Source organism: Lonchura striata, chromosome 2, assembly GCF_050655825.1.
Source record: "Lonchura striata isolate lonStrDom1 chromosome 2, ASM5065582v1, whole genome shotgun sequence".
Lineage (NCBI taxonomy): Eukaryota > Metazoa > Chordata > Aves > Passeriformes > Estrildidae > Lonchura > Lonchura striata.
The window spans coordinates 154,627,783-154,640,425 of record NC_140704.1 but is presented as its reverse complement, the minus strand read 5'-3'; the positions used below and the strand labels follow the sequence as shown (position 1 = coordinate 154,640,425).

The 12,643-nt window shown below is 46.0% G+C and overlaps 1 protein-coding gene across 16 annotated transcripts in view; it reads right to left on the bottom strand.

Annotated features, from left to right (window-relative positions):
* The window catches only part of ADGRB1 (adhesion G protein-coupled receptor B1), a 283,024-nt gene that overhangs the window by 49,291 nt on the left and 221,090 nt on the right, over window positions 1-12,643 (bottom strand). For all 16 annotated transcript variants that reach the window (XM_085572623.1, XM_085572625.1, XM_077781806.2 and 13 more), the window contains 3 exons: window positions 11,119-11,221; window positions 6,699-6,849; window positions 1,932-2,001 (listed from right to left, as the gene is read on the bottom strand). In XM_085572623.1, the coding sequence (XP_085428749.1) occupies window positions 1,932-2,001; window positions 6,699-6,849; window positions 11,119-11,221 (324 nt within the window). The remainder of the gene's footprint in view (window positions 1-1,931; window positions 2,002-6,698; window positions 6,850-11,118; window positions 11,222-12,643) is intronic.

Below are 12,643 nucleotides of genomic sequence, written 5' to 3'. Positions count from 1 at the left end.
CTTCTCATGACTTCGGTGGGACTCACCAGCTTCACCCCACACTGGGAAATGTGGAAAGAAGGCAAAGGAGGGACCACAGAACCATGGAATATCCCAGAAAAGGACCCACAAGGATCACTGAAACCAAACTCATCAAACTGGGCTTGCTGGGCTGTGAAGGCCCCACCACCACAATCCTAGTGACAAACACCCTGACAGCAGAGCTGGGAGCACGGGATCCCCCTCCATCCCCTGGCTGGATATCCAGCCCTTGGATGCAAGGAGTGACAGAGTCTTTAGGGCTGGAAGGACTCAGAGCATTGGCAGCAAGAGGAGGAGAGCTGGAGTGACCAGGCAACCCCTGGGAACGCTGGAGAGTCAGCCCAGCCTCTTGGCCACCTCACCCTGTGCCAGCTGGAGAGCAAAGCAGGAGCCCAGCGGGTTTTGTCCCATGCTGACACCCTCCTGGCTGCAGTCTGCAGGCTGGAAGATGCTGTTTTCCAGGGCAGAAAACAGGGAATGCTTTCCTGCATGTTCCTCCCTTCCCCTCCCAGGCATTCTGTGTGGTCCACGTTGACCAAAAAACTCTTTCACATTTTTGACAGAGCCACAAAGCTCAGTGCACCAATTCCCACCAGCCCATACACAAAAAAAAGAGCATCAGAAATATCCAGGACCTCCCTCCCATCTCCCTGAGGCTTGTTCATATTAATTATTCTCATGGATGTGCCTGGAGCAAAGTGCCAGAAGCAGCTGACCCACGGAAAATCCAAAGAGAATGAATTTGGGATTTTGGTGATGCTCCTGCAAACCAGGCTGTGTTTTGTCCTCTCCTGAGTCACACAACAACCACTGGGTCCCTCTCCACACTGAAGGTGGGACAGCCAATGCATCCTGATGCCAGCACAGGCTTCAGGAATTCTGTCTATGGATTTGCACTCGAGAAATCCACAATCCTGAGCCCTCTGCCATACAAGAATTCAGGTTGCAAAGCAAACAGAAAGCGCTGCTGTGCTGCTTTCATTCTCCCCTGCAATTAAAATGCAAACCCTGGACCATTTGGCCGTGGGTGTGCAGGATGTGGTGGGAATTGAGGGAGAGCAGGAGGTTCCACATGACATTTCCTCAGTGGGACGAGCGGAGCCTCATCTGCTGCCGGCCACATCAACAGCTCCAGTCCCAAACATCGCCCGTGTGGGCTGCAAATCCCTGCCCAGGAAGGCTCTGGAAAATGATGGGATGCAGTAGGAAACAGCCTGACTTATTGCTACATAAAATATTATCCCTGAACTGTCACTATGCATGACATTTCTAAGGTTTTTCACAACAGAGGGGAAAAGTATTTTCTCTTTTTTCCTTTCTCATTTGAAGTTGTACCAATGCTCAGCTCTGAGTGATGCATTTTTTTACCCCTTCCATTATTTCTTTCCTGTTTTCCTTCCCCCATTATGAGCACATAAATGCTTCCTAAAGACAAAATCTGTCGCATTTGGAAAAGAGGCAAACACAGGCTGCTGTCAAAACCTTGGTTTGCACAAGTCGGGCTCATTCTGCTGCCTAAAACTGAGCTGAGCGATTTTGAAAATGTGAGGCCAGTCAAGCACAAAAACAGATTTAAAAAAAAAGCTGGTATTAATTTTTAAACATCCTAAACTTTAAATATTCCACATTTTCCCCCTTAAAAAATACATTAAAAAGCTCTGAGTAAAAGTTATTTAGATCAAGGTGATGTCACAAATACAACAGTTAAACTTAATGAGTCCCTATGAACTTGTTTTTAAAGGAACAATCTTTGTCAGCTTGGTCAGATGATGGATTGAGGAGGCAGGGATGCAGGGATTGCCTTGCACATGGAAATTTAGCTCCCAATCTGCCTCCTGTGGGTCAGTGGCTGGGTTTTGACAAAAAGGATGCAGGATAAAACGAGGGCAAAAAAGGAATCCTTTACTCACTAGTTCACGGTGCCGTATCCCTTGGCTTTAGTAAATCCCACAGAAATGGCAACCACCAAGGCAGGGAGCCCTGTGGAAATGAAACAGGAGGAAATCAGTAATTTCATCACATGTGCAGCCCTTCTCCCACTCAATATTCCCCATTTTTCTTGGAGTTATTCCAGCACCATCCATTTCAGCCTGGCTCTGGGGCAGAGACTGAGCTCAGGACCCTCAGAACTAAAAACAGAACTTTAAGTACCTCTGTTACTTAAACAAATACCATGAGCTGCAATCAGCTCCAGCCCTGCTGTGGTCTCAAAAATTGTGAGGGGGTCTTTCAGCAGATTCAGATGCATAAAATTGATTTATTTTATTCTTGGATTCCTCATGGTGTCTCTGAAGTTGGAATATTCAGTAACAACCCAACTCCAAGAACCCAAAGATTAAGAGCTTTCTTTGCACTCAGTGTAGGATGAACAACCCAGGTTCAAACCTGCCCCAAATGAGACAGAAAAGGAAATTAAAACTGAGTTTCCCTATCCCAAACATGTCCCCCAAGATCTGCAATGGCACAGATTTCTCTGAACAATGAAAAAGAGTTTCAGGTCTCTTCCACGATCTATGAAGGTTCAAAGTCCAGCTCTCCCCTTTCCCTAAAGAAATGTCTGGAGATCAGCTCTGGAAGCCTCCATGTGGCTTTTTATACCCCTCCTCCTTGTGGCAGGAGGAATTAAGCTGTCTCAACACTAAAGATGGGAAAATCCCATTAAGAATCAGCAGGATCAGTGGCCAGCTGGGATTAGTGGCCCTTGACAAGGCCCTAATTCCTGAGCTGCAGAGGTCACGGCAGGTGACTGCAGCAGATCCGAGGAATGTGCAGGCACAGCTTCCAAACAACATTCCTGTGGGATGGGTCCTTCAGCAACACCAATCATCCCAAGGCTGATTAACAGTGAGGCTCTGCAGCAGCTGGGAGCCACAGGGCCAAGCTGGCTGGAATATGGAGCACTTGAGGGTTATCCTGCAGGGAAGTGCTTCTCTTCCCATGTGAGATTTCCAGGCACAGGTCACATTTCATCAGTCCAAGCCCAACATGCAGTGGGTTTAAAAAGTATCTCTTTTAATACTAATTTCTGTCTCCTTTCTCCTTTCTCCTTTCTCCTTTCTCCTTTCTCCCCTTCCCTTCCCTTCCCTTCCCTTCCCTTCCCTTCCCTTCCCTTCCCTTCCCTTCCCTTCCCTTCCCTTCCCTTCCCTTCCCTTCCCTTCCCTTCCCTTCCCTTCCCTTCCCTTCCCTTCCCTTCCCTTCCCTTCCCTTCCCTTCCCTTCCCTTCCCTTCCCTTCCCTTCCCTTCCCTTCCCTTCCCTTCCCTTCCCTTCCCTTCCCTTCCCTTCCCTTCCCTTCCCTTCCTCCTCCTCATTCCCTTTCTCCTTCCCCTTCCCCTTCCTTTTTCCTTTCTTTTTTCCCTTTCCTTTCCTTTCCTTTCCTTTCCTTTCCTTTCCTTTCCTTTCCTTTCCTTTCCTTTCCTTTCCTTTCCTTTCCTTTCCTTTCCTTTCCTTTCCTTTCCTTTCCTTTCTTTCTTTTTTTCCTTTCCATTCCTCTTTTTCTCCTTTTTTCCCTCACCACCTCTCACTCAGCCTCCTTCACACCTCATCTGGATAAATCCTGTCTGCTCCAATCCCTCCTGTGCCATCAATACAGCATCCCATGGGAAGAAACCACAGGGGAAGGGACATTTCCAGGAACACAGCTTGGTGCAGGAGACCCTGGGAAAGAGGAAATTTGGCAAAGGCTCTGCCAAAAAATAGCAACATGTTCTTCACAAAGTGCTTCTCTCCGACGTGGTAATTATGCAGAAATCCAGAGTGGGGCTGTGAACTTGGCAGTTCCAGGGACTGTCTCATTCCAAAAGTCTCAGTTTGGGCTGGGAATGGGTCTGGACAAGGAGCAGCTACTACAGGTGGCAGCTACGTCATGGTGGTTAAGCCAAAGAGCATCATAATGAGAGGTGCAGCCCTGGGAAAGCTCTCACCAGTCTAAGCAAAGTTAGATGGGATTAGATTGAAAAAATCCCCACCAAAAAATCAAATTTTAATCTATTTTTTTATTATTATCAAGACATTTATTCCTAACTGGTCTGTTCCATACACCTGGTGTGGTACAGGCAGTACCAGCAAGGCTTTGGGGGCTTTCTGCACAAATGGAATTTAACACTCACATTTCTACGTAAAGCCATTCAAAACCTCTCTCAAAGAATTTTGTACTTCCAGGTCACAGGAGAATCAGGCCATGTGTTAATCATGTTCCACTAGAGAAGATGTTTGCTAATAATTCCCAAGAGCCATTCTTGTTATAAACAGCTGAAGACCCACTCAGAGGCTGAGCTATGGCAGCATTAAAAATTCAGCTGTGGAAACTATAACAGGGTCATAAAAATCCTGACAAAAATATTTCTTCTTTATTGGGGCTAAATATGATGACTGAGTTGTTCCCAGGGAACAATTTATCTGTCTGTTCTAAACCGGAGAATATCCTGAACTGGAAGGACCCACAAGGATCATCAAGTCCAGCTCCTGACCCTGCACAGGATCACCCAAAGAGTCACATCATGAACTTGGGAGCATTGTCCAAGCATGGACAAGAATCATTAATAATAATTATTACTAATAATAATTTAAAAATTGAATTGCAAAGTTGCACCTCCAGGAGGAGACCAAAGAAATATAAAATAATCCTTCCTGCTGCTGAAATTCTCTGCATCTTCAATGAGCTACAGCTGAGAGCAGCTGAGAACTTGGCAAAGACGTCTCGAACGACGGCTTAGAGAAATGCAAATGTGCAAAGAGGGGAAAGGGGGGAGAACCAGCCCATGACAAAGTGAATTGCACTAATTATTTCAGATTATGCTCTTTAAAACATATTTTCGGCTTCTTTCCTCTTACAAGTGCCATTAATCCCAGCTCTACAGCTGAAGTCTAGCAGGATGCTAAATATCCAAAATTCCCTTGCCGCCTTAATAGGCAAGAGTGTTCTTCATTTCTTGTCCTAACCTACTCCAAGTGGTTATTATGCATCATTTATCAGCAGTGCATCCTAGCTCAGAGCTGACTACATTTTACTAGCGGTGCAAATTATGCTTCTACACATGTAGGGGGATTTTTTATTTTTTTTTTTAATCTGCACAGACTACAAATGCGAATGTTGCTCATCCAAAATTCCCTTGGCTAACACGCCCATCTGTCCCAGCTTTTACAAATTGGGGGGGGAAAAATCCCTTTTTATTACCTAGGAAAGCTATTAGTCTGTTACATTTGATATCCCTGATGTTGCTGGAGTCACCAAGGAGGTATAAACACACGCATGAGCACACCCAGGCTCCTGCAGCCTGTCCTCTGCAGGTACTGTGGTTCTGCCTCTGCTAACACGCAAACCCTGGGTTTTAATAACACAATTTATTCTCTATTGTAAGCAAAAGCTTAGGAGGGAAAACTTAAAGGGATGAAGGCGCTGCAACGAGGACAGCTCTTGATGTGCCAGAATAAATCACATCAGGGTGCTTGGTAAGCACCAGAAATCTCTTGCCTGGGGTGAATTGTGAGACTTCAGTAGTAAAATGAGGCATTAATAGAGCTCAGTCACACTCCTTTCTTTCCTTTGCCTCCTCACTTCTCAGCAACTTTTTGTGCCGCTGCTCCTTTCAAACACACCCTTGTTATCGCTTTGAAAGCCCAGGTTTATGGGTTTGTATTTGTTTTCTACTACAGAATGCATCATTTAAGGCTAATAAATTAAACATACGGCAGAGGCAGAGGGAGAAAAATTAGTTACAAGCATCTGCAGCAGTCTCGCAGTTTATTTGTCTCCGAAAGGCGCTGCTGCCATGGAGACAGGATTTCAGAGTTTGCTTCACTCCAGGTTGCTCTGCAGGATCTTAGAACCATAAAATCATTGAGGTTGAAAAGACCTCGAGGATCATCAAGTCCAACCAGGTCCACCACTAAAGCATGACCCTAAATGTCACTTCTTCATGGGTTTTTGAGTGCTTCCAGGGATGGTGACTCCACCACTTCCCTGGGCAGCCCGTTCCAATGCTTGGCCACCCTTTCAGTGATGAAATTCTCCCTAATATCCCATCTAAACCTCCCCTGGTGCAACTGGAGCTGCTTCCTCTTGCTCTATTTCTTTTCCCTAGGAGCAGAGCCTGGCCCCCTCTGCTTGCACCCTCCTGTCAGGGAGCTGTGCAGAGTCAGAAGGTCCCTCCTGAGCCTCCTTTTCTCCAGACTGAGCCCCCACAGCTCCCTCAACCACTCCTGCTGCTCCAGACCCTTCTCCAGCTCCACTGCCATCTCTGGACACTTTCCAGCACCTCTTTCTTGTAGGAAGGAGTCCAAAACAGACCCCACAATTGGAGGGGTGGCCTCAGCAGTGCCCAGCACAGAGGGACAATCACTGCCCTGGTCCTGCTGATCCAGGCCACGATTCCCCTGGCTGGTATCATGCACCAACAGAACACATCCAACACAGAGGGAGACAGAGAGAAAAGTAGAAAGCGAGAAACAAGACCCAGGAGAAACCACTCCTGGTGCACCCTCTGAAGCCTAAATTCGTCTCCTCTATTTTCAGGTGCACCAGGCAGGAGGTTCAACTTATGGATCTCTATTTCTAACAATTTCAGCCCTTCTTGAAACCCCTGGAAGGGTTCCAAACACCCTCTGCCAAGCCTCCTGAGGAGCAGCAGCCCCTCCTGCAGCCTGGCCCTTCTCTGCTCCGCAGCCCCCGGATCCTCACCCCATCCGAGACACAAGAAGCGCTTGCGGATGATGCGGTTCCGTAACCGGCCCGTCACGGCCATGTAGGACTGCCAGGCCTCGGTCAGCACCCAGCAGAAAGAGGAGAGGAAGAAGAAGTGCAAGAAAGCCGCCACCAGCGTGCAGATCACCTGGAGAGAGGAGGAAAGGACACGTCAGAGGAGCGGCAGGCGGAGAGAGCAGCAGGGAGCAGAGAGGAAGGCGCGGGAGACGCTCCCCAGCCAGGCTCTGGAAGGAAAAGTCATGGAGATCAGGACATGGAAATACTGTTTAAGAGGGGGAAGGCTCCTCCACAAGCTTTGACCTAGTAAAGACCAAAGCGTTAAATTTAAGTACTACGTGGAAATCATCTGCTCTTAAGTATGAGCTTTGGGATAAGGCCATGGTTAACGCCTCAGAGGAATTCTGGAATTGTAGAATGGTTTGAGTGGGGAGGAATCTTAAAGATAATTTAATTACAACCTCCCCTTTTTTTTGTTTTTAGGGGCGGCTCAGACTAGGCTGACAGGGATACCTTCCACTAGAAGTCCGAGCACACATCCCATCCTGGTGCTTTCTTGGCTTCAGTAGGATATATTTAATTTCCAAAATGTCCAAACTATTGCCATGATCCTTACAAGGTGGGGAGGGATGGAGTGGTTAGTAAACAGTGCACTAAAGTCATCTCAAAAGGTTTGCAAAGCACCACGCCCCTGGCAGCCCAGGCATGGAAATGAAATCCGAGGAAGGTAATTTGGATTGTGCCCCTGCCAGAAAACCAGGGCTGAGTGAAAGAGTTAAGTCATGAGAGCTGGGTGAAACCTCAGCTACCAGGGGCTGGGAAAGGACTGCAAACATGAGGGCACAGTTGTCCAAGAGCACGTAACTACCAGCAGACAGGAGGGAAAAAAAAAAAAAAAAAGAAAAGAAAAACCCCCTAGATTAGAAAAATTTTTATAATGGTGAGCTCTACTACTTGGTGGGGAAATCTCACAAGGGAAATGCAGGCAGCTTAAGCCATTTAAAATTAAACTGGAGAAAGAACTGGCAAATGCATTATGAAGAACAATCCCAGAGTGCCAGGGAGATGGACTGGAAAGCTGACAAGCTCGTCTTTGTTTTAACTCAGCAAGGCCAAATCTTTCACTGGTGCAAATTGGTGCCGCTCTGTTTCACTCAGCCAGTTTTCCCCCCATCTGGGGGCTGAAAACTGTGAATCAATGTACTCGAGAAGAAAGTGATGGGAAGAAACTCCAGTGAAGAAGGGAAAGCAAATAGATTTTTAAAAGTGACTATGGATAAAAAAAAAAAAAAAGGCTTCAGGCATTTGGGGGAGGGGGAGGTTTATAATCAAGAATTTCTTTGCTTTGAGTTATATGGGGAAACGTGGACTTGGCTTTACGGTCAATGAACCTTTCTCTTTTTTCTCTTTTTTTCAACCACCAGCATCTTTCAAGCCAGAGCTCTCATGCACAGAGTGGCTTTTATCATGATTTTATCGGTTTGCTCTCGATTCATCCACTGGCACCACCTGACGTTATCAGAGGCTGGGAATAAAAGCAAGACCGTGTGTTCTCTGAGATAGGAACTGTCTTTTTTTGGTCCAGATTTGCATTTGACACCAAATCTCTCCGTATTCTGCTTAAAGGTGGATTTGGGATGTCAGTTCAGTACAAATAACACAGCTCAATATGATAATGTCCAGCAATTTTCACATTTTACAAGAATCCTAAAAAAAGGATGGTTCCTATTCATCAGCTTACAATCCCTATATGAAACAGCTACAAACAGAGAATGCTTTCTGGAATGGATTTGAAGAGCTGGCTATTTTATAACCCTTTTCTTTTTTGACTGATATCAGGTACAACACTGCTCACATTGCCTTTTTGATTTTGTTTCAAACCAACACAGTTCTTCCTTGTAACGGGGAGAGAAAAAGCTTTGCTCTACAATTTTACACCACAGAGATACATTTGGGTTTGTTTTTTTTTTTTTTTTCTCCAATGAGTAGCTTTGACAGAAAGGGCAGAAGAGACGAGGGGAAGACAAGAGAAATATGCACATCTCAGCTAGACCAGGATGAACTCATCGCCTCAAATGAACTTGGCCAACTGATAGGCAGGCAAATATTTGCTTCTGCAACCTCTGCTGCAGGTTCTCCCTTCCTTGTGGGGAAAACCAAACATCCCCATGAAGGGCTAAGCACAGGGATATGATGTCCCAAGATCCAGCAGAGCCTGTCAGTCTGTCAAGGCCATTAGCCCTTGTTTCCCCTTAAGAGGAGAAATCTGTTCGATTCCAGCACAAGCCTCGGAGACATGGCCTCTTCCTGCAGCATCCCTTTCCTTTGTATCCCCGGATTGCTGACTGTAATTTTATTTTTGCCTTTTCCCAGGCCTTTCATCTTCAAAAAGCTTAGCAAATCCAGGCGTGGAATCTCGCCTTTGAGGTTACACGGATGGAAATCCAGGGAGAATTTGACATTTCCAGGGAAGCCGATACCGCAGAAATCTCCCAGAGAAGCCACAATTATAAATCACCAACATTTTAAGGTGCTCTATTATTGATAATTGAATGTGAATAAAATCTTAATTTACACTCCTTCGTCTCTCCTCTGCATAGTTTTCTTTCTCTGTTGCCTGCCAGAGACTGTTTACTAGATGGCTGAGAGGAAATCCAAGAATAACCTTTCTATTTCTGGGGTTTCATGCATATGGATGTGCAAAGATCTAATCTGCCTCCTGCCATCACTGCTGGGAGCTTCGAATCCCCACCAACAGCTCCGACAGTGAACTCCCAGAGTCATGGGACAAAAAACCCACCAGGGAGAACCTGGGTTCATAACTGTGCTCTGGAGGAGGTGGGAGAGGAGGAACACATCCAGCTCCTGTCCTGAGGTGAAGAACCACCATCAAAGAGGGAGTCCAGCTGTGGTTTGTCCTGTTGAGCATCCCTCAGTGCTTCATCCCATGGAAAGAAGCTCCCAGCACATCTTTGGTGTGGCAGAAAACGCAACCAAGGAAAACAGGGACTTGGGTCTCCCTCTCTCCAGCTCTTGCCAACCACGTTGGCAATGGAAGACAACTCTGCTTTGGGAAGGGAGCTTCTGAAGGGCACTTTGTAGCAGGAGCAGAGATGGCTGCTTGTTTCCACACTTCTCTGCACAGACGGGGCTCCAGCATATGGAAAGCTTTTCTTAAAACAACTTAACCCTAACCCAAAGGGCTTTCCATAGAAATGAGCCTCTGATTCACTAAATCCTTCAGCTTCTCTGCAGGAATAATAAAATCATAGGATGGGTTGAGTTTTGGGAGGGACCGTAAAAACCATCTCATTCCAATCCCTTGCCATGGGCAGGAATATTTCTCTTTGTTCAAAGTTCTGTCCAACCTGGCCTTGAACACTTCCAGTGTTGGATCACCCACAATTGCTCTGGGCAACCTGTTCCAGTGCCTCACCATCCTCACAGGGAAGATTTTATTCCTGATATGCTTCTAACAGTGACACCATGCTCATGCTGCCAAAGCAGGGGCTCAAAAAACCCAGCTGGTCACTGGTTCCTGTTAAACAATAACTAATTTTTGACTTCTGATTGTGATTTTGGCAGCAGAAAGAGTGGAGGAGGCGTCTTGACTCACGTTTTTTGGCTCAACAGAGTTATGATAGTCAGAGCATTCTGGAAGAGGGGAAAATTTACAAGAGGAAAATGGTAACGGTGAGCAGTGATTTGTCATGCCAGACGTCAACAGGGAACCTGAAAGTGCTTGAGCTGGAAAAAAGTCATGGAGGCAACACACACCTCTCCAGCTGGGTCTTGGAAGAGAGCAACCAGTGCTCATGGCTTGGAAAACCACACTGGGTCTTGCCTGAACTGCTGGAATCACTCTGGGATCTGCTCCGAGTCCCTCGCGGCCCTGCAGTGCTCACGGTACATCTGGCAATGCTTCCCATCCCCAAAAAAGGTTGGACAGTTTTGTGCCTGTATTCATTAACATCTGCCAAGTACTTTCAGCTCAGAGTATAAAAACTGCCAGGGACATAAATGTAAAGCTGAGAGGTTGTTTGTTTGGGTTTTTTTTTTTTTTTTAAAGCCTTTTCTCAATCTGTCTTTGTAATTTTTTTGAAAATAAAATGGTTAAAGCCTCGCAAATCACCACGCTTCTTCACCGTGTCATGTGCCAGCTACTCTAGGCAGATATTCAAAAATATCACATTGGTTTTAATCAAAGCCCTGAGGATGCTGACAAATTATCAAAGAGAGAGCGAAAGAGAAAATTGAAATCTGCCATTTAGCCGTGTCTTTGACATGTCGCTAATTAACAGATGGAGGAAAAATGAGGAAGCGCTGCCTGAATGGATCATTTCAGTGCTAAATCAGGGGGAAAGCAAACAAATAAACAAAGCCCCAGTGGATTCCTTACCTTATTCCGGGTCTGGGTCTGTCCGATGAGGATAAGAGCGTTGGAGGAGATGATGGAGAGGCAGAAGTTGATGAGGATGACGGAGCGCTCCGAGCGGATGTACCTGCAGTGAGAGAAGAGGGGAGGGAGACCCACCCTGTCACAGACTGCCCTGGGTGACCTCTGGAAAGCAGCAATCCAGGCCAGGCTTTACAGAATTGCCAATTTCCTGAAGATTTTATGTGCTAGACAGACAAGACCAAGGGGGGAAGGGAGGGGGAGAAGATATCTCCATCATCCCCATCAATGCTGGCCAACAAACGAGGGGCCAGCCTAGTCTGAGCCCCTCCTAAAAACAGTAGAGTGCTGCACATCTTCTTCAGCTCTGCCTACTTGAAACGGGGGCTTGAAAGGGAGCTTGAAAGAAAACAAACAGGCAACAAACGGAAAAGATTCCCAACCAAGAGCCACAGGCATGCTGGTGATGGAAGCAGATTACAAACACATGCACCTTGACAACAAAGTGTGTGTGATTCAGCATTCCACTTCCTTCAGCCTAACAACCCCTCCTGGGGTGAGAAGCATTGAGAAGCATTTCTGGCTCTTTTTTAAATGTTTTTTTTTTTAATTCTTTTTTTTTTCTTTTTTTTTTGTACCACATCTCCAAACTAGGCCAAATAACTGCAGCTGTGGGTTTGGGACATCAGGGACAGCAGTTAGGGAGCTGTTGCCTTCAGCACCTTGCAGGAGCCAGCTATTTGTCATTTCTGATTTGCAGCACAGCACCAGGCTCGCTGCCGAGGTAAGTGCACCACAATTAATTCAAACCACTGGCTAGGGAGGGAAATTTCTTTGAAGGCACTTTTATGTACCTGATAAAATGAAAAGGGAACTACAAAGGTTCAAGTCGTCAAGGACTTGACTCAAGATCTGACCACACCAACATTCACACACGTGAATTATCTCAAAGATGCTGTAAGTGCCCTGCCTGAATGCCAGATGAGTGAAGAGGAGATGCTGATGCTTATATAAATTAGAAACAGATGTATTAATCAACCAGCTCATCCCTGAAGGCTAATGCAGGATTATTTCCTATATTCCAGCACATCAACTATTTATGTTGGGAATTTAATTTCATTAATTAATTTTAGCAAGAGTGAGTTGGTCATGCCTTGGCTGCGGAGTTTTGAGTTTCTGGTGAGGAGGGCAGGATGGGTTTGCTGCATCTGTGTGTTCTGCCAAGGGTAAATTTGTGCTTTAGACCTAATGAAGGCTGTAAAACTTTGAATTTTTAACTTCCCCTTGAGCAATACCTTCAGACAAACATGTATGGTGAAGATGTGTTTTCCTGGATTCAAAAAAGAAAAAGAAAGGTAGCATGAACTCCTACTTAATCTGTTGTAAATCTGGTTTAGAGGAAGATCTCCTCTGAAATGAAACACTCCCAGCCCCAGAACAGGTTGCAAAATTAAGGATCCCTCCTCAGCAAGAAACTGAGTTGACAGGATGCAAAATGAGCTTCTGGTTCCTTCCACAGCCAAGCTGA